Source organism: Melitaea cinxia, chromosome 23 (assembly GCF_905220565.1).
Source record: "Melitaea cinxia chromosome 23, ilMelCinx1.1, whole genome shotgun sequence".
Taxonomy (NCBI): Eukaryota; Metazoa; Arthropoda; class Insecta; order Lepidoptera; family Nymphalidae; genus Melitaea; species Melitaea cinxia.
In genome coordinates this window covers 7,572,949-7,593,837 of record NC_059416.1, presented here as the reverse complement: position 1 = coordinate 7,593,837, position 20,889 = coordinate 7,572,949, and the positions used below count along the sequence as shown (strand labels likewise).

At 34.8% G+C, this 20,889-nt stretch overlaps 1 protein-coding gene across 1 annotated transcript; it reads left to right on the top strand.

Moving 5' to 3' along the window:
• Nucleotides 1-5,366: 5,366 nt before the first annotated feature.
• Nucleotides 5,367-20,376, top strand: LOC123665095 (serine/threonine-protein kinase pelle-like). The gene is made up of 9 exons (XM_045599442.1): nucleotides 5,367-5,551; nucleotides 6,030-6,247; nucleotides 7,846-7,912; nucleotides 9,244-9,481; nucleotides 10,731-10,868; nucleotides 11,566-11,692; nucleotides 12,654-12,818; nucleotides 13,657-13,850; nucleotides 20,162-20,376. Exons 1-9 carry the CDS (start codon nucleotides 5,432-5,434, stop codon nucleotides 20,335-20,337), a joined length of 1,443 nt encoding a protein of 480 aa, XP_045455398.1. The 5' UTR covers nucleotides 5,367-5,431; the 3' UTR covers nucleotides 20,338-20,376.
• Nucleotides 20,377-20,889: the final 513 nt, after the last annotated feature.

Sequence of the window (20,889 nt, the reverse complement as noted above, 5' to 3'; positions counted from 1 at the left end):
AAATTGTAATATTTTGACGTCGTTAATCTCAGTGTTGGATGCAATAATGTAATTTATATTCTTGAAATATAATAGAGCAACCTTTGTTGTAGTCCATAGTCAGATCAGAATTTTGATTTATATTATGTGTATAAAATTATTAACCTTTTCATCAGCCTCCTCCCTGGGTAAACGGTCGCAATGTATACTTTGAAGTCCTACTTTTCAATAACCTCTACGTTGAAACCATTTTAAAAAAATATCATAATATGTGGAATATAATTTTGTTGTCCACTATCATAGATTTTTATTCCATTTGTATCTCTATTAAACGATAAAAAAAAATTAAAGTTACGAATATTTTCCAAATAAGTACAATTTTAAAAGCGATATTTCTCTTAGAAAACTAAGAAATTTTAACGAACTATCTTCATCAAAGTAAACTTACATCATTAAGGAATACAAAAAAAATAATTAAAAGATGTAATTATTTTTAATACATTTTATATTAAATAATAAAAATATAGTATATATTGCCACGCATCAAGCCCGGTAAATCAGTCGAGCGCTAGCGCTCATAAAGGTAAGGTCCACGCCAAATTCTGCGCAGCCGTCTCTTTCGCTCACACGCGCCAAGCGCCTGTTGTTATAGCGGATAAAACGCATTTGATACTTTCATAATAAAATATAAATAAAATAAACATATTACGAAAATGACTGTAAAATAATATAATGATAATTTCTGTAAACAAATGTATAATTTAATTTTCTTTTCTCACACTATCAATACAAATAGGCATTTCAATCTGTTTGTCTTGTTATTTGTTAATTAATATGTTTGTCGGTGTCGATGTCATTAAATGCTTTTTTATTCATATCGTAAATATTAGATTCATTCGTAAACTGAAAAAACTAAATCAATTTAAAAAAATTGTTTCATAAAATTGTTTTTTTTTTTTAATTTTATTTTAAATTTATTGACTGTTGTTATATAACATACTTGAAATTTTTAACAAATTAATTATGTAAAAAACATTTTATACCATAGTTATAATTTTTATTATACATCAGAAAATGATCACGATGGTCTTTTGGTTGTCACACTATACGTACTAGCACAAAGATCGCGCGGCTCGTACGACTCGCGCGATGCGACCAAATTTACCTAAACTTGCAGAGCGTAAAATTGTGAAATGGCTCTTAATCAAATTTAATTATTTTGGTGTTGTAAATATTTAACTATTACAAACAAAGTGTTTTACTACTATTACAGTATCCTTTCTAAAATGCAATGCATATACTCTTGTGATAATTGATATTCGTATTCGGAACACGCTGCGGTTCCCGGTACCAATATTATTACAATATGCCTGCGTTAAATATACACGATACGATTTGCGGTAGTATTTAGATTGGCATATAAATGTTATGTCGTGTAGTTAACTACACAGGTATATCAATCGACTAAATATGACTTTTGAACCAACTCAAAAAAAATGAGGAGGTTCTAAATTTGACTATAGTTTTTATGAATGTTACCTGAGAATATTTTGATATTTTTTTTAGCCGAAAGGTGGTGCGTTACCTGTTGTCCTATTTAAATTTAATTGAGATCTGACATGTACTTTTTGAGTAATCTCTAATAATGCGTATTTATTTGACAAATTTTTCGTAGACCCATTTCGATAATTCTTTTTTTAATGTATATGTGGTACTTGTCGCATAGTCTCATTTTAATTTCATCGAGATCACCTCACTCACCACAAGAACACAACACTGCTCGAGAGCAGTATTATTTAGCTGTGATCTTCTGTAAGTTCGAGAAACTTCCCCAGTTCAGATGCTCTAGATTTTGATCCTCCAGTTAGTTTGATTACAAAAAGTAAAATATAACTAAAGGTTTTGGAGGTAGATGTGTTATTAATGAAGGTACAGATATATTTGTTAAAATATAAATATGTGTGTGTTTGTGTGTATATTGACAATGTGATCGATTGTCATCTATACATATAATAAAATGGTAGGAAAGTCAAAACTGTTCATTGAATATTTTCTATACATATAATTATAAAATGGTACGAAAGTCAAAGCTGTACATTGAATATTTTTTTAAAAGAATACTTGGGGTGTGATCTACAATCGATACCGAAGCCAAAAATATAGTTTTTAGAATTTTTGTCTGTTTATCTGTTTGTCTGTATGTATGTCCGGGATAAACTCAAAAAGTACGGCATGGATTTACTTCAAATTTGGTACGAATATTATTAAGAAGTCGGGTCAACATATAGGCTACATATAATCATGCTATCACCTACCGGAAACGAGCAGTGAACCTTTATTTCCTCAACGCATTCTGTAACAACATGTAATCTAACGACGCATATTTGAATGTTGTTGTTATTATATTAATAACCATGCTATATAAGCTAGCTTCACACTATAAAAATCACGCAATATAAGTAACTAAGCCGATAAACATAATTAAATGAATATAAGTAGACAAGACAATTTTTAAGCAGCGCCATCTATGAAATTTTTCTGTAGATATGAAATGTAAAGAAGAAACGGGTAAATGAATGTTATTTTAAAAGGTATAATCGTAGGTATTTTTGGTGCTGTATTGCGTTCACGCAGACGACGTCGCGGGCAGCAGCTAGTGCATAATATAATTATATTTCTTTAATTCTATTTACCTGACTATTGTGTAATTTTGTATATTTTTTTTATTAATTATAGCCATTATTATCAATTATATAAATCACAGCCATAATTTTATGGAAACCATATTGGAATCTTTTTAAAACCTATTTGTATTTGGCAAAAAATAATATTGTTCTAGTCAATAGCTGATCAATGAAGTTTGATTTTACTCAAAATCCATAACCATTAAATTTTCCAAAATTTTGTATTTTCTGCGTAATTTTTGTTAATTTTTTAAAACCTGCTACGAAGCTTTAGAAAACTTTAAAAAATATATTATAGAAATCCTTAAATAATCGCTTTTTCAAGTTATAGCGTGACCAAAAGACATTGCTATTAATTTTTAATTTTTTATATAGATACTAGTTGTGTCCGCGACTTCGTCCGCGTTGAATTTAATAAAAAAGTTATTGTAAAATTCGCAGTGGTAAAATAAATAAATTTCCAAAATTAAAGTAGCCTTAGTCACTCGTATTGTGTATACATCCATATGCATTTAGTAAAAAGTGGTTATTTTAATATTAAAAACAGACACTCCAATTTTATTTATTTGTATAGATAAATTCAAAATTACTTCCTAATTTGAAACTGTAGGGTTCTAAGAAGTTGACACAATCCGTGACACATTCATTATTTTTCGCACTATCGTTTTTCGCACACAAAGTAAACCGCATAGTTATAGGTACCTACGTCATTTACATTTCAGAATACGCAACTTCACTCGTGGTGACGTATGATTGATTATACACACCTTACCTTATAATTACTTATAATATTTAGGTACTATGTTTATTTATAAAATATAATTTGAATTATGCTTAGTTATACTAGTCATTGCAGGTAATAGGAATCTATTTAGTATATAACAGGGGCGTAGCTACCGCCGTATCCGCCGTACAAATGACACGGGGCCCCCTATGCACAGGATAGCCTAACGTGTGTAAGCAAAAATTAGTAAAATGTTATCCGCGATATCACTTAATCTCGTGATCCTGGGAAAAAACATAATATAATAATAATAAAAAATAATATGTAATAATAAACTGTCATACGTGCCTATAGAGTTTTCACTTCAGAAATGACAAAAGTTAAAAAAGCAATCTCCTTTTTTTCGAGTTAAGCGTGCGCCTAAAACTTGATAACATCCTGCAACGTTATGCGGGATTCAGTTAATCATTATGAACAATTAAATAATCTTTTTTTATAACAATGAGGGCAAACGAGCAGACAACGCTATCTGATGTTTAACGGCTACCGTCGCCCATAACCTTTAGAGAAAAGCTCGCACATTGGTTGCAAACCATGCATACTAGTGGTGTGGATACCATCAGGATCACTGGACTTCTTGACGTCGAGGGAATGCAGAACACGACGAAGGGTACTTTGCTCAAAGCGCACATTAAGCATTGCTCGGTGGTGCTTTCCCCTCATCGTCAAGAGTTGAATTCGACGCAAAAAGAGTGTAAATAATTTTCACTTTCTCTTTCGCAGAATGTGCCAGAGAGCCTTCAGGTTTACGCAATGATGGAAGTGAAAGAAATTACCTTCGACAGGCTTGGCAAGAAACCAAAAGGCACGGGTTCCATTTGGAAAGTCCAATAGTCTTTCGCTAATTCTGCTAAAGTGTTTATACATTGCGCCCCTAGTGATTTGCTTCCTGTAAGACCCAGAGGCAGCGTTGAATCTCTTCTTCAGGTTATGCGCCTGTTAATCCCCTGCATCTATTAATTATTAATCTTACAGGCTGAAGCGAAGGATTCCTCGCATCTATTGCTGCAGCTCAAGCGTAATAACTCTCCAGCTTGGAGCTACAAGCTTTTTAAATTAGCTTAAAATCTGAAATTCCAAAAATTCATTTCATTAAAAATGAATGTTGCTAAGCGCATAAATCGAGAATGGCTCGATCAATTCAGCTAATTTATTTGTTTGTATGTTTCTTAAGGCCCCGGAAGATTTTAATACAAAAAAAGAATCCCTCGGAAAACGTTACATTTATTTAATTTTTTTCACTATTAACTTTTGACAAACCAGTGTCCGGGCAGCTAGTAATTAATAAATATTTATTTTATTTTAACGCAATTGCGCTTTAATTTTGGGCTCCCCAACTAATTTTGATACAGGGTATCTCTCCTCAAACATCTCCATCAAACACCCCACTATGTACCTCATCAGCGCAGCCACGACCACTCTGACAAGAGTGTGCGACTAAGAAGAAGATCTCTCCTAGGTATGCTACGCCACTTGTATATAATAAAGAGGATATTTACAGAAAATTCTGGACTAGATTTGTATCGTTGACTTTATGTATGAGTAGTATATATATTGCTTAAAATTCTGTCTTCTGCTTAAATAGTAATAGAAAACATACACATAATTAAATATTAAAATTTTATTTTAAGACAGATTCTATAATAAGATATAAATTTAACAAAAGGCACCGGAGAAACGCTCTAATCAAATTCAGATCAAGTTATTTACATACTCCTTATTTCTCCTATAACAACAATTTTTAACACTTAAGTCTTTTAAACCTTTTATTAACTATGAATTAATTAAATAAAGGCCTTCTGCATCCTAAAAAATGATGCAACATTGTTAACTCTCGACACTTGTTGCAGCAACAATAGTCGATTGTCAAATGACTGTGACAGATCTAAGAAGAAGAAGGGATTTCAAAATTTAGTTGTCAAGAGATGTTCATGTCAACTGATTGTGTGTGTAAAAATTTTCGTAAATGAATACGTGACTAAAAATGTACATATACGAATTACCTTTTGAGATTAATAAGGAATTGTGCAGATTGTTAGACAATGACGATGACTGGAAGGAGCTGGCTGGGGTACATATGAAATATTCGGCATTTGATGTAAACGTAAGTCAATTTACATTTTACGTATAAACATTTGGTGATGACTGGGAATTTCCCAATCGTAAATGTTTAGAGCTCATCATCTCGGAAATTCCATATTTATTACCTATTTATAATAATATCTACATAATTTTTTTTATTCATAAAACCCTTTAATAATGACTAAAACGATCAAGAGAGATAAAATACTAAGTCATTATATTAAATATTTACCAAACTTAACAATATTTAAACTAAAGTCGTAGTTAGTTAAAGTCGTAGATTTACATTTATGTTATAGTCTACAAAAAAATATAATAACGAAAAATAAATTGTTCAAAGAAGTACTCTAATGGCAAAAGCGTAACTTATTCAAGTAGGCTTCAAAACATCTTCATTTTACAATCGGCAGTTATGACAACCTTTGATAGATTTTAGTTAGCTATTCCCAAACTTAAAAATATGTTTCCAACATTCTAAATTTCATATTTCTGTTTAACAGGAAATAGAGCAAGTAGCAAACAGACAAGTGTCGTCACCGACGAACCAACTGTTCACAAGATGGGGTCAGTTGAATCACAGAGTGGAAGAATTATTTATTTTATTATACCGCATGAAGCACATACCAGCATTGAGATGTCTAGTTCCCATCGTAGACAGCAGGTTTCACCGTTTGTTGCAGAAACAGGACAGTAAATGTTTGAAAGAAAAACATCATCTGTCTTCTGATGGTATATATATATTAAATTTCTTACAATCCAAATATAATTTATTGCACAACCAGAAATAATACATGTAACATAAAATATGCAAGAAAAAAAATGTGTACAAAAGCGGTCTTATCGCTAAACAGCGATCTCTTCCAGACAACCTTTAGAAAAAGGGACATGAATAATACTAAAGGGGCATAGATGTGTACCTTAAAGTAATCTATATAAACACATATATAACTACTCATCCACTTAAATAGACTACATATGCATACATAAATGTACATACATACATCATTCTTAATAATATAAATAAATATGTAATATAATATCTCAGCGTCTTCGGTGCGACAAAGCCAGTACTGCGGTCACCAACCCGCCTGCCCAGCGTGGTGACTATGGGCAAAACACATGAGTTCACGTTATTTTTGGCGTAAAATTGTGGAGGCCTATGTCCAGCAGTGGACTGTATAGGCTGTAATGATGAATATACACATGGTGATCTGTTCCTTAGGTAAGAAAACTTAATGCCTGCATTATTGGTAACAGCTAGCTGAAGTAAATATATTAACTTTAATAACTGTAGATATGAATAATACCTATATAAATAAATGTATATTACCCCCAGACCTGAGGCGGAAATCGAACCTACAACACTTGTAGCCAAGACCAGAGTCATTGCAAGTAACATTGGGCTACTTATGTATTTACATCAATAAAAAAAATCTGATTATTTTTAAAAAAAAATCAATAACAAAATTGTTTTGTTTTAACCAAATTGATATGCATATCAACACTTATTATAAACAGGAAAAATATGAGTTGATAAAATATTGTAAATAAGAAAGAAATATAAAATTGGTAAATCAAGTAATTTAGATATTTTGAAGTTATCAAAATGATAATAGCTAGAAGTAACATTTGCTACAAAACATTGTGTAATGACTGGTGTCCAGTGTCCAAAGTAGGCGAAATAAAAAGAAACTATAAAAATATGAAGTAAATAATAGTGTAATTTATTAAGACAACTAGTATATAATATGGGTATCTACTTATGTATTATAATTTTTTTTTATTTACTTTTATTTATTTAGTGAACTATTGACCTTTTAGAATTAGAATAAAATGTTATATCATGGATACTCAATATACCTAATAAGTTCTGTACAAAATTATATATTAAAAAAAATACTTGAGTGTCTAATATTTTTCAAGATTCAAATTAAAAAAAAAATTGTTTTTTCCCTAAAAATATGTTGACATCATCACCATCACTTCAGCCTATCACAGGCCGCTGCTAGACGTAGGCCTCCACAAGTTCGCGCCAAAAATGGCGTGAACTTATGCGTGCTGCCCAAAGTCACCACACTGGGCAGGCGGGTTGATGACCGCAGGGCTGGCTTTGTCGCACCGAAGACGATGCTGCCCATCTTCGGCCTGTGTATTTCAAAGCCAGAAGTTGGATGGTTATCCATTTCCGTTCCAAGGTGGTAGTGGAACTGTCCCATCCCTTAGTCGCCTCTTACGACACCCACAAAAAAATATGTTGACTTTGTATTATAATATTTTATTATAAAATATATATTTGTTTTAAGGTAATGCCAACAGACAAAAAACACTGAAAGTTGAAGGCAGTGACACATCATTACCATTACCTGTAATGCTCATTGAAAAGGTAATTTTCTTTTATATTTATAATAAAACTTGTTTCTTCAGACAAAAATCTCTGATATGTATCTAATTTTTATAAAAAATATCTTGACATATTATAACATCACATTATGACTCAGAATGAGATAGACTGTGTGCTGAAATGTAAGCTTCACTAATAAATATAATAAAAACACAATAATTGTAGCTTATTTATCAGATATTGAAGATACGTTGACGCAGCAATCACAGCACTGATGGTTGCCCTGGCGATCGCTGGTTCGATTCCCTTACACGACAAATGATTGTTTAACCCATACAGGTGTTTGTTGTGATCTGGACGTTTGTGCGTCTATATTTTGTGTTTTAGGATCCTCAATACAGGAGTAAATCCTATTGAGAGCTTTTGAGTGAATCGTTTATGATTTATTCAATAATAATTTAATTAATTAATTTTTTAAATATAATAGTTAATCGAAACGAGAAATGTATTATTAATTTTAGTATATTTACAGGCCATACAATTACCAACACAGAGTAAGGGTCACGATGATGGTGTGCCAACAGATGATACGTATACGGATGCTACTAAGGTAACTGTAGCCTAATATAAATATTGTACAGAATTTTTACTTGTATTTCTTTTGATTAGGTGTAAAAATCCTATTAACAGTAGCCTGTTAATTAAGTTCAACCAAGGTAGGGCACGACAGGAACTTTCCTCCTCAAAATATGGAGCAGCCCGACTAGGGTAGACCTCGACCTTACAGAATCGGGATCACAGCTAAATAATACTGCTTTCAAGCGGTTTTGTGTTCCTGTTGGTGAGTAAGGTGACCATAGCTCCTGGGGGAATTGGGGACAGGGTCGACAACGCGATGCTTCTGGTGTTGCAGACGTCTATAAGCTACAGTAATAGCTTACAAACAGGTGAGCCGTACGCTTATTTGCCGACCTAATTATATAAAAAAAAAAGTTTTTCGAGAATATACAAATATGTTGTTGTTTTTTTTATATCACTAGGTCGGCAAACATGTAGCGATATTGTAAATGTTTTAGCAGTTGTGGTAAATGACAACAACACGAATCAATTTGCATATTCATCTGCTCATCAATCATAAACTAATTATCCCAAACATTAAAACTATCTTCATGTTTTTTTTTTTTTTTTTTCATTTAAGTATGGTTAATTTTATCTGTGTTATTGCGATTAAATAGAAGAGGTTAAAATATATTTTTGTATAAATTTGTACTCCTTCAATCTACGTAAGGAACTTTTACTCTCTGACACAGGTATTGTTTGACGTTAGGTACTGTTAAATCTTGCCGTAACTAACAAACTGAAAACCATTAAAGAATTACTCTCTATTACGTAAGGAACTTGCAACATTTATTTATTTCTTATCGGGTTTCATATATTTTTTACAGAATTCGTCTTCAACACTAGGAAGTAAGCCCGATGCTTTGGACGACGAATTCCTAAGATCCGTATCAGCGATTCCAATGTTAAAGTATGAAGATCTCAGAGAAGCCACTAACAATTGGAGTGACAGTAATTTATTGGGTAAAGGTGGTTTTGGGAAGGTTTATAAAGGTAATTACAAAAAAAGCAGTTAACTCCAGCTCGTGACAGAAGTTTACTTGCGAGTAAGAAGCTAAGAAAACTCCAGTACACTGGAATATACTAGAGTTTTCTTAGTGATTACAGTTATATTTGAAAAATAAAATGTTTTATTAAGTGAGTCTAATTATAATAAATTAAAACAATAAAAGTCTAAAATCAAATTATAAATCGAAACGCTTGTATACTATTATAGATAGGGTCTCGGTACAGCTAAAAGCGATTTTTTGTGATTATTTATGGAGGTAGGACATCGCAGGATATATCTTGCTTAACTGGTGTAGCTAAACTGGGGAAGTACCTCAATCTTACAGAAGATTGTTAGTGTTGATTAAGATTGTAAATGATCAAAGTATTATTATTATTTTTTTGCTTATTGTTGTTTTTACAGGTTTCTCACATTAATTGATCGCTTACTTTACGTAAAATGTGTTGGGGAAACCTTAATCGCTTACAGAAATTCTGAGAAAAATATGTTAATACCTAAAATGACATGAGGATAATTTTGCGTATTTGCCTACAAGCTATAGTGAAGCTTAATATACTTTTATTGCTTTAAAATATATGGTCCAAATCTATAAAAACAAATAAAATTGAAGTGTCTGTTTGTAATAATAAAATAACCGCTTTTAACTAAATTCATATGTCGGTATATACACCAAAATAACATTTTTTTTTTTACTTTTTTGTGTCTGTCTGTCTATTTGTTTCAGCTAATCCCTGAAACGGCTGGACCGATTTTGACGGGACTTTCACTGGCAGATAGCTGATGTAATAAGGAGTACCATAGGCTACTTTTATTTTAGTTTTTTATTAAATTTTATAACTGCAAACTGAACAATAATTATTTTGTTAAATTCCACGCGGACGAAATCGCGGGCACAGCTAGTATGTAAATACGATTGAAAGTTACATTTAAAAGTTGCTAATCTTATTAAATTAAATTATACGTCACGTTTTATTGACCGCGATGGACTTCTAAATTTCTTAATTGATTTTAATCAAATTAGCACACCATGTACATTTTGATCTAACTTGAAAGATATATTTTATTTTGATATATGTAATTATTATATTTAGGAAAAAAATGAGGCGGTACGAAGTGCGCCAGGTCAGCTAGTTTCATATATAATTGCTAGGCTTTATAATAATAGTATAGATAATATTAGGATATTAGGGTTGTCAGTATCAAAAAAAAAAAATCCTAATTGTTTAATTTAAGGAGAGTGGAAACTTCTACCAGTTGCTGTGAAGAAATTACTCGATAACGACGGAAAAAATAAAGAATTAATTAGAGAGATGTGCCTCAACCAGTACCGACACGACAATATACTACCTCTGTATGGATATAGTCTAGGAGGTAAGATATATTTTAGCTATACACATTGTTATGCGTTATTTTACCTTGTCTTAGTATAAAACACCTTCATATTTTTAATTAAAAAGTAACGCATTTAGTTTAACTGATCGTCTTTTTTTCACAATAAGATCCTTAACGCTGAACGTATTATAAATTAAATGAACTTAAAATCTGGTTCTATAATTTATTGTTAAAGATTTTTAATGTCCTCTTTCTGTCATCATAAAACCGATATAATCAGCTGCTTTTTTATTATGTCAGGAAACTATTAACTAAGAAGCCTATTGAATATGATCACTAAAAATTCTTTAATTTTTTACAATAATTATAAATTTTATAATAATTATAAATTTTATATAATATATATATATATATATATATAATAATTTTATATAATATATATATATATATATATATATATATATATATATATATGTGTGTGTGTGTGTGTGTGTGTGTGTGTGTGTGTGTGTGTGTGTGTGTGTGAGTGTGTGTGTGTGTGTGAGTGTGTGTGTGTGTGTGTGTGTGTGTGTGTGTGTGTGTCAGTCAAAACCAAATCGAACTTAAAATCGTTGTACGGTCATTCATTAATTCCTAAAAGAGCTACTAGAGGGCGTAGAGGCGTATACTTATGAATTTTCCAATTTTTTTAATAATATTTATAGAAAAATATTTTTTTGTTGTTGAAAATAATAAGGTCCTGAAGCATGCCTGGTATATCAATTAATGGCGGGAGGGTCACTGGAACAGAGGTTAAGATGTAAATCGTATCATCCACCTTTGACTTGGTCGCAACGTTACAGGATAGCGCATGGTGTTGCCAGGTACAAAATATATTTTGTAAAATTCAAAATTACTATTAGTATAAAATGCAAAGCTTAATTAGGTGGACACGTCGTTTTTTTTTTCTTATTATTATTATTGTAAGACTGATTATATTATTTCGAACTCTAAACGTAATAATTTAAAAAATTAAATTTATATAAATGTAGTACATATCTATATTTTGAAATCTGTAGTTTTTGCGTTGTTAATTGATCATATTTTTAGAATTGACGTATTTTTTTCCAATTAAAACGACCAAAGTTCAACGTTTTCTGTCCGTTCTTTTATTTTAAAAGCAAAAAGCTTAATCACTCAACTATCAAAATCAAAATCAAAAATAGCTTTGTTCAAATAGGCTCCAAGAGCAGTTTCGAATCGTCATTTTATAAATTAAAACTTTAAAAAAAATTATTATTTTTGTAAAAGTGAAGCTACCACCGATTCGGAATGTAGATTCTGCAAAGAAGAATTGGCAAGAAACTCCGCAGTTACTCTTTTGAAAATAATATATAAACTGTGTTTTGGTACAAAATTAGAAACATGTTGTATGAAATACAGCGTCACTAAGTCCACACATCTTTATTTCTATTTTTTTTTTAAATAAAAACTTTAAATTTATGTTGAGACAATTCCAAAATCGTTTGTGGTATTTTATTATACATGCGAATACCATGACCCAGAAAGGAAACGTTTACTTTGCGCAGTCGGAAACTTGGAGTTACAATTTTGTTATTCCTTCTCGTGTTTACAATGCGATTATTACTATTTATTTCAAAACAATGAATATTTTAGTGGATATACATAATATTGTTATAAATATACTGCGACGCGATCGTTAATATGTCCACCTTTTGAAAAACATCCCGTAGGGAGACTCGAGCTCCAAGATCGTAAATGCCATATAAACTATGCCAAATAAATTCCTATATGTTATATAAAGTTATTCATTCATACTTTCAGAGGTCTACAATACCTCCACACCATGGCGGGGACGCTATTGATACATGGTGATATAAAACCCGCTAATATTTTGTTAGATCAATGTACTATGCCTAAAATTGGCGACTTCGGTCTCGCGAGAAAAGGTCCTTATGGAGAGGATAGGACACATTTGAAAGTTTCTCGGTAAGATTTTTTGAAGTAAAACTTCTTTTCGCACGCTTGACTTGGGGAGTAAGCTGGTGAATGGGTGATGGGAGCGTTACAAAAAATGTGATCGGGCGAGGCGAACGGAGGATGCGAGGACACATTTTCTTTCTCTCATAGCCAATTACGTTTCGTATATTTAAGATACACAGCAGGCCTATTTTGCAGGCCTATTTTGCAGGCCTATCGCTAAAGAAGTTTTACTTCTGACGTGTACAAAAACTCGTTTTATTATTATTATTCTAAAACATTTAATGAGCTAATTTGTAGACAATGTTTGTTATTTTATTTTGTAACAGTAACATTAGTTAATCTAATTTTGTCTATGACCATAATTTTAATAATATTATTAGGGTTCCCATACATCTAAATGAAACATAAATATTTAATATAAATTATCTATATCTATCACTATTCTATCTTCTAACTTTCGATTTTTCAGTCAAGTTTTCTAAATGTACAAAAACCATTTAGTTAGAATGTGCTAATTCATAATATGAATGTGTGTTGTGTGTGAATTTGAATTTAGAAGTGAAAAAAAAGCAGTTTTTCTGTACTACAACTGTATTTTTCAAACTGTACCTATCTTATCAAATATTGTGATATTATTGTTATCTTCTTCAATTTTTTTAAAGTTAAACTTTTATTCTATCGCCCCAAAAATTTTCGTTCATCTATCGCATGTCGCATGTCGCAAGTGTTCCGCGGTATTGTGTGTTTTTACCTTATTAATGTAAATGTTTTTATTGACTAAAGTTTCACTTACATGTCGTTACAATTCTTTTTTCTTATTCCTTTTTTATATTTAAATTTCCAGAGTCCATGGTACTAGACCATATTTACCAGATGAGTACCTCAGAACACGATGCCTCTCTCCCGCTGTTGATGTGTTTAGCTATGGGATAGTTATGGTGGAAATGGCGACCGCCTTACCCGTCATAGATAAGGGCAGACCAGTTCTGTTATTGAGTGATTTTATTCATCAATTAGCTAGAGAAGGTGTGGACTTTGGTAAGTAATTTTATACTATTGTTAAGGACACACAAAGAAACTAGCGCCATCTAGCGGCAACCATTGAAACCACGCAAAGACAGAGACCGCATGAAACTCTCTACTCAATACTAGATGGCGTTAGAGGAGCAACTGTGGAACTATATAGAAGTATAGTCTCGAAAACCGGGTACATGCGCGAACATTCCAGAATGGTCTGGGCCTCGTCTCGGCCGATATAAATAGCCGTAGCGAGGCGAACGAGTACAGTTCAGTTTGAGCGATCTTCGAGGCGACTTCAAGAGTGAAAACTAGTGATCAAGAGTGGTACCAGTGAAACCTACGACATTGACTACGACTGAGGACATTGTGAGTGCTTAGTGTTTGAACTTAGTGCTTAGTGTTTGAACCTAGTGCTTTGTGTTGGACCTAGTGCTAGTGAATAAAGTCTTGAAAAGAGTCAGCAGGTCTTTCTCTCCAAATCCTTCGAACCCTAGCACGTAACAACTGGTGTCGGAAGTGAGATTTGGAGATGCCATTGACTCCGAGAGAAGACTTTAAGGACGTCAAGGGCGTCAGGACAAGGGCGCAACGAGCTGCGGAGGCCACACCTACTGGGGACCAAGCTCCACCTACCGTGGACCAAGCCCCGCCCGCTGACCCCGTAGCTTCTACAGACTCTCAAGTGGCTCTTCAATTAGCAAGTTTAATTAAATTAATGGAACTGCAAAAGGCTGAAATTCGTGGTGCTTTGCAAGAATCACAAGAGCAACAAAAGGCTGAAATTCGTGCTTTGCAAGAATCACAAGAGCAACAAAAGGCTGAAATTCGTAGTGCTTTGCAAGAATCACAAGAGCAAACAAGTTTCAAATTGCAAGAATTACAAGAGCAACAAAAAGAGCTCCAAGAAAAAACGCTTTGGGCTGTAAAAGATGTTAGCGACGCGGTGACTAAGCTTCGAAAAGATGTCGACGTAGTGGAAGAACGAGTTGCCGGGTTAGGATTGGATCTTGAAAATGTGAAAACCGGCCTCACTGAACTACAGAAGAGAGTAGTACGCCTTGAAACCATGGGAATCGTGATGTCTAGCGGAACTACCGTAGTGGCGCAAGGACCAAAAGTGAAAGTGCCTCCATACGACGGCACTACTTCGTGGAACGCTTATCGTCGACAATTCCAGGCTGTTGCTATTGCCAACGGATGGACGGAAGAACAATGCCTGACCGCTCTCACTGTTGCGCTCAGAGGGCAGGCTTTATCGGTTCTGGAAGCACTGCCACATACAGGAAACGGGTTCCAAGACTTGATGGAGGCACTTGAATCCCGATACGGGGAGCGACACCTGGAGCACGTATTCCGTGCCCAACTGCGTGACAGAGTCCAACGCTCAGGGGAAGGGCTACAACAATGGGCGTTGGAAATTGAGAAACTCGTCAGAAAGGCATACCCAGGAGCAGACACCAAGATGGTAGACACGAATATTGTTCAAGCATTTGTCGACGGAATCAAAGACCTGGAGGTCAGAGCTGCAGTGAGGCTTCGTCACCACACCTCGTTAAAGGAAGCATTGGCGCATGCTTTAGAGGTCGAGGCTGTTCGCCATGACATACGGCAGACCCATAAGATCCACGAGGTTTCTGAGGAAGTCAAAGAGGCGAAGGCTCCCACGAAGAAAAGCTATGGAGTCATGTGCTACAAGTGCGGCGAGAGGGGCCATCTTCAGCTCAACTGTCCGCAGAAGAAGACCCAGATAGCAAGGATGAAGAGGATCGAGGAACAAATAGAGGAGCTGAAGAAGCAAGGGGCTTCGCCCCCTGCCCGGGATCAGGAGTATGACTTCAAGACGAAACACCGCAGCGGAAAAATGCATGGGAATGCCGACGCACTCTCACGAAGGCCGTGTTCGGAAGACTGCAAACATTGTGTTAAGCAAGAATCTAATGAAGTCACATTAAAGCTAACAAGAACAAGTCCTTTGGGTATCTGGGAGAATGATGCTATGAGGGAAGCTCAAGAAAGAGATGACGACCTTCGGCACATCATCACATGGAAGAAACGGGGTGACGTAAAACCAATCTGGAGTGAGGTTGCACCCACTGGCGCTGTCACTAAGGCGTACTGGGCTCAATGGGACAGTCTGATACTTCAAAACGGAATACTCTACCGGAAATGGGAGAAGACTAACGGCAGAGAGTTCCACCTTCAGATAATTGTCCCGAGAACGAGAGTACCAAATATTCTTCGTGAAATACATGATGGCGTATCAGGAGGTCATCTGGGTGTCAAGAGGACGTTAACAAAAGTGCGAGAACGATTCTACTGGTTGCATTGTCGAGATGATGTACAGGATTGGTGCCGCAAATGTACTACTTGCGCTGCTGTAAAAGGACCACAGACCAGGAGCCGTGGGAATCTGCGGTTGTATAACGTCGGTGCACCGTGGGAACGAATTGCAGTTGACGTAGCGGGGCCATTTCCTGTAACGGAATCGGGAAACAAGTATTTTATGGTCGTCATGGACTACTTCACCAAATGGCCCGAAGTGTTCGCCATACCAAACCAAGAAGCTACAACAGTCGCTTCTAAGTTAGTCGAAGAAGTGATATGTCGCTTTGGCGTGCCTCTAGAAATCCATTCTGATCAGGGCAGGAACTTCGAATCGCAAGTATTCCAGGAAGTGTGCAGAATTTTGGGCATGCATAAGACGAGGACCACCGCGTACCGTCCAGTCTGATGGAATGGTTGAGAGATTTAACCAGACCCTTGAGAGGCATTTAGCGAAATTGGTAGACGACAAACAAAAAGATTGGGACAAGTATATACCGCTCTTCCTTCTGTCGTACCGAACCGCCGAGCATGAGAGCATAAAAGCTACCCCGGCGTATGTCAATTACGGTAGAGAATTACGAATACCAGTAGACCTATTGACTGGAGGGTCACCGGAGGAACCAAATACCGTACAAGACTATGTCAGCGATTTAAGGGAGAAAATGCGCTATATACACGCCTTGGTTCGGGAAAATGGTTTACAGTCAAGTGAGAACATGAAAACCCGATACGACCGGAAATCGAACACGAGCGGCTTCAAGGAAGGGTCACTGGTGTGGCTGCATAACCCAACCCGCCGGAAAGGGAAATCGCCAAAGTTGCAGACCAAGTGGGACGGTCCATACAAAGTGGTTACCCGACTGAATGATGTGACTTACAGGATTCAAAAGCAACCAAGAGGGACATTCAAAGTGGTACACATAGACCGTCTGGCGCGTTACCATGGCAGTAACAACGATGCTCGGGACGAGCATCTCTAAGAGGGGAGTAGTGTTAAGGACACACAAAGAAACTAGCGCCATCTAGCGGCAACCATTGAAACCACGCAAAGACAGAGACCGCATGAAACTCTCTACTCAATACTAGATGGCGTTAGAGGAGCAACTGTGGAACTATATAGAAGTATAGTCTCGAAAACCGGGTACATGCGCGAACATTCCAGAATGGTCTGGGCCTCGTCTCGGCCGATATAAATAGCCGTAGCGAGGCGAACGAGTACAGTTCAGTTTGAGCGATCTTCGAGGCGACTTCAAGAGTGAAAACTAGTGATCAAGAGTGGTACCAGTGAAACCTACGACATTGACTACGACTGAGGACATTGTGAGTGCTTAGTGTTTGAACTTAGTGCTTAGTGTTTGAACCTAGTGCTTTGTGTTGGACCTAGTGCTAGTGAATAAAGTCTTGAAAAGAGTCAGCAGGTCTTTCTCTCCAAATCCTTCGAACCCTAGCACGTAACACTATAATTATACATTTAGAGTCCTTGAGTAGGACTATCTGAGTCCTACTGTGAGAAAACGCTGATATGTTTTGAATGTTCTACTGCAACATAAAATTAACATCACGATGATTTTAACTTATGTTTTTATAAATATATATCGCGGGCTTCAGGACAGAGGGGCGTATAAGCAATACCCCTATTTTTCAGGAGACCAAAAAAACTTAATAACTTTTTTTTCAATGTATCTCTTTAGCTGAAAATTTAAATGTGTCTATGAAAGTACTTCCATAAGAACGTGAAACGCTCATTTTTTTTGTAAGTATTTAAAAACTTGCAATATTGCACTTATTTCTATTTGGCTCGACAGTTTTAGGCAAGCCGTAGGTCATTTTTTCTCAGAAAATGCTTTTATCGGATGGACGTATAATACAAAACTTTTATATACAATGAAATATTTAAAAAAACATCTGAACTTGGCACAAGTATCGTAAAATGTCATTAATAAATATTTATTATTTCATTAAATGTAGTATTTCTACCATTTTTAAAGATTACACGTCCATCTGGCTTGTCAAAACTATAAAATTAGTTTTATTCTAAGACAGACGTAAAGACTATTTAGGGTTAATTTCGATGGTAGTTAAATAAAAGAAGACACAAAAATAGTTAAAAATATTATTATTATTATAAAAGGATCTTGTTTAAGAAATAAACATTTAAAAGCAATCAAAAACTTAGCATAATTAACACTCTAGTACTACAATGACAATTATTGTTTCTTTGGTCCTAATCAACATTTCAGAATTGCAATGATCTATGATAGTCTAAAAGTTTAGAACAGTATTGAACGTGGGTATTAAAGAAAATAAGTTTATCTAAATAGCATAAACTACTATAAAAAATCTATAAAGATAAAAAACACGAATGACGTAATTTCTAGGGTATTATAGCTTAGTTGCACTTAGTACTTTCCCTTTAATTGCTTGCAATGCCGTTATAATTTTGAGCAGGTACGAGCAAATGACCGATCTAAACCTAAATAAAAAAAAGGGAGAAGTTCAAACATCTATAAAATGTACTTATTAATTCTTTTTCCCTGACCGACGTCTTAAATAGGAGGCTCGTGTTGCAGATAATTCCAATTCGTCATCATCTTGACGAGGCCTAATCTGAGGCAACGATTCTGATACAGACTGAACAGGTAGCTTTTCGTAGTAGAAGTGATGATTCTTGGGTATCGTCCCATCCTGACACATAGCCATCAGATCTCTATGTTTTATTTGTTTTAACAAAATTTGTCCAGGGTACAGTTTTGCAAGATGCGAATTACGTTCCGATCTTGTCACTCTCTCCTTTAACTTTACCTCTTTGAATTCTTCCCAGTAATCAAATTTGAAATAAAACGAATGGGAAATATCTTTATTAAATCGTAACCATCTTACGTTAGCCCATTGCAAAACAGTTCCATCAGTGGCTTTAATTGCATTTGGAATAATAGTACTTCGCAGTGATTTGAAATCCAAAAAATCTGTGTGTTCCATAACGTGAACATTATATGGTTTGTCTTTACGGGCTAGTCGTATGACATTTTGCCAGTCATCAGGGGTGTAGATTTTGGCATACTCGGAAGCTCGTTCAATTGTCGAGTGCATGTTGTCGCACTCCATGTAGGTGTGACCGGGTTCAAGGAATTTATAGTCAATGACTCTAATTTCATTGTCAGGTGATGTTATGATATAATTTAGCATAGCAACAAGCACAGAATTTCTATTCTGCCCTGGACAGCAGTCAGAAAATAATATTAGGTGATCGACGTTGGAGAGGTTTGAAATATAACTATAGAGACACGTTGATACTTCGTTCAATCCGCGATTGCCTTCATATTCCGGCCAAAAATAACAATAACCTTGTTTAGTCGCTGCATTATGAATTGTGAAATTCATGCAACTTATACTGGTAGGTGTACATATACTGTAGGTACGACATTATATTGGTAGGTGACATAAAAATCGATAATCGTATCAAATCGTATATACGGACGTCTTTATGGTTCGATACACAATTCATCATTCGTGGTTACGACCACGGTACGACTTTCTGGCATGAAAATAATATCTGACTTCAGTTATAAGCCTAAAAGTATTTTATTAATATTTTCTAAAATAATTTACCTACAGTTAAGAAAAAAACAGAGGTGGTGTATTGATAAACTTAGAAATGATTGACGTAATAAAAAAAAAACGCATTTTTTTTAATACGCCCCTCTGGCTTGAAGCCCGCAATATATTAAAATAGGGTTAGTATTTAAAAACGATTATACATGTATATAAATTTACTTAAGATACTCTGCATGGTTTGCTTTACAAACCAACTACTGTTAAAACAAACAGACCCTTTACTGGCAAGAAAACAAATGTACCGAAAATTATTATCACGACACTACTGTGGTATGAATCTCTTTGTCTATGGTTAAATACTTTCCATACTTAATATGGTTCCATAGTTTCCATACTTTCCTAGTTAAAAAAATATTTATAATAATTAATAAGAACTTTATTACTTACAGCTACTGAAGAAGACAAAAATATCCGCGGATCACAGAATTCAAACCCCCAATTGTGTAGAGAATTCGTTTCTATCGGTCTGCATTGTACGAAGTATTTGAGACAAGAAAGACCGACTATGCTCGAAGTCTACAAAAGATTGGACGCTATGGATTTTCCAGGAAAACAATTTACTTGAAATAATATTTTTAATAACATAGGAGTCGTCCATTAATCACATTAATTTTTTTTTAAACTTTTTAACTTCATCGACCCCCTCCCCCAATGACTTTCCGAGCCCCACTTGATTCATGGACGACCCCTTAGGTAATTTGATTCACTTCAGCCTATCGCAGTCCACTGCTGGACATAGGCCTCCACAAGTTCGCTCCTAAAATGGCGTGAACTCGTGTATTGCCCATAGTCACCACGCTGGACAGGCGGGTTTCTTATCGCAGGGCTGGCTTTGTCGCACTGAAAACGCTGCTGCCCGTCTTCGGCCTGTGTATTTGAAAGCTGTGTATTGAAGAAGTTGGATGGTTATCCCGCCATCGGTCGGCTTTTTAAGTTCCAAGGTGGTAGTGGAACTAGGTAATTTTTATTGGAGGATTGTAATATACATAAAAAGTATTTAAAACAAAATTAGGCTTTGAGCAACTAGTGAAGACCGAATAATCAATAACTTTTTTTTTCAGTCCTGTATAATCCTATATTTAAAAAAAAAATATATTTTAATCCTATATTTAAAAAA

Coding starts and splice junctions, on each gene's coding strand:
- LOC123665095 (XM_045599442.1), top strand. CDS start 5,432: ATGTACATATACGAATTACCTTTTGAGATTAATAAGGAATTGTGCAGA. Junction 5,552..6,029: donor ATTCGGCATTTGATGTAAAC/GTAAGTCAATTT, acceptor TCTGTTTAACAG/GAAATAGAGCAAGTAGCAAA. Junction 10,869..11,565: donor GTATGGATATAGTCTAGGAG/GTAAGATATATT, acceptor GAAAATAATAAG/GTCCTGAAGCATGCCTGGTA.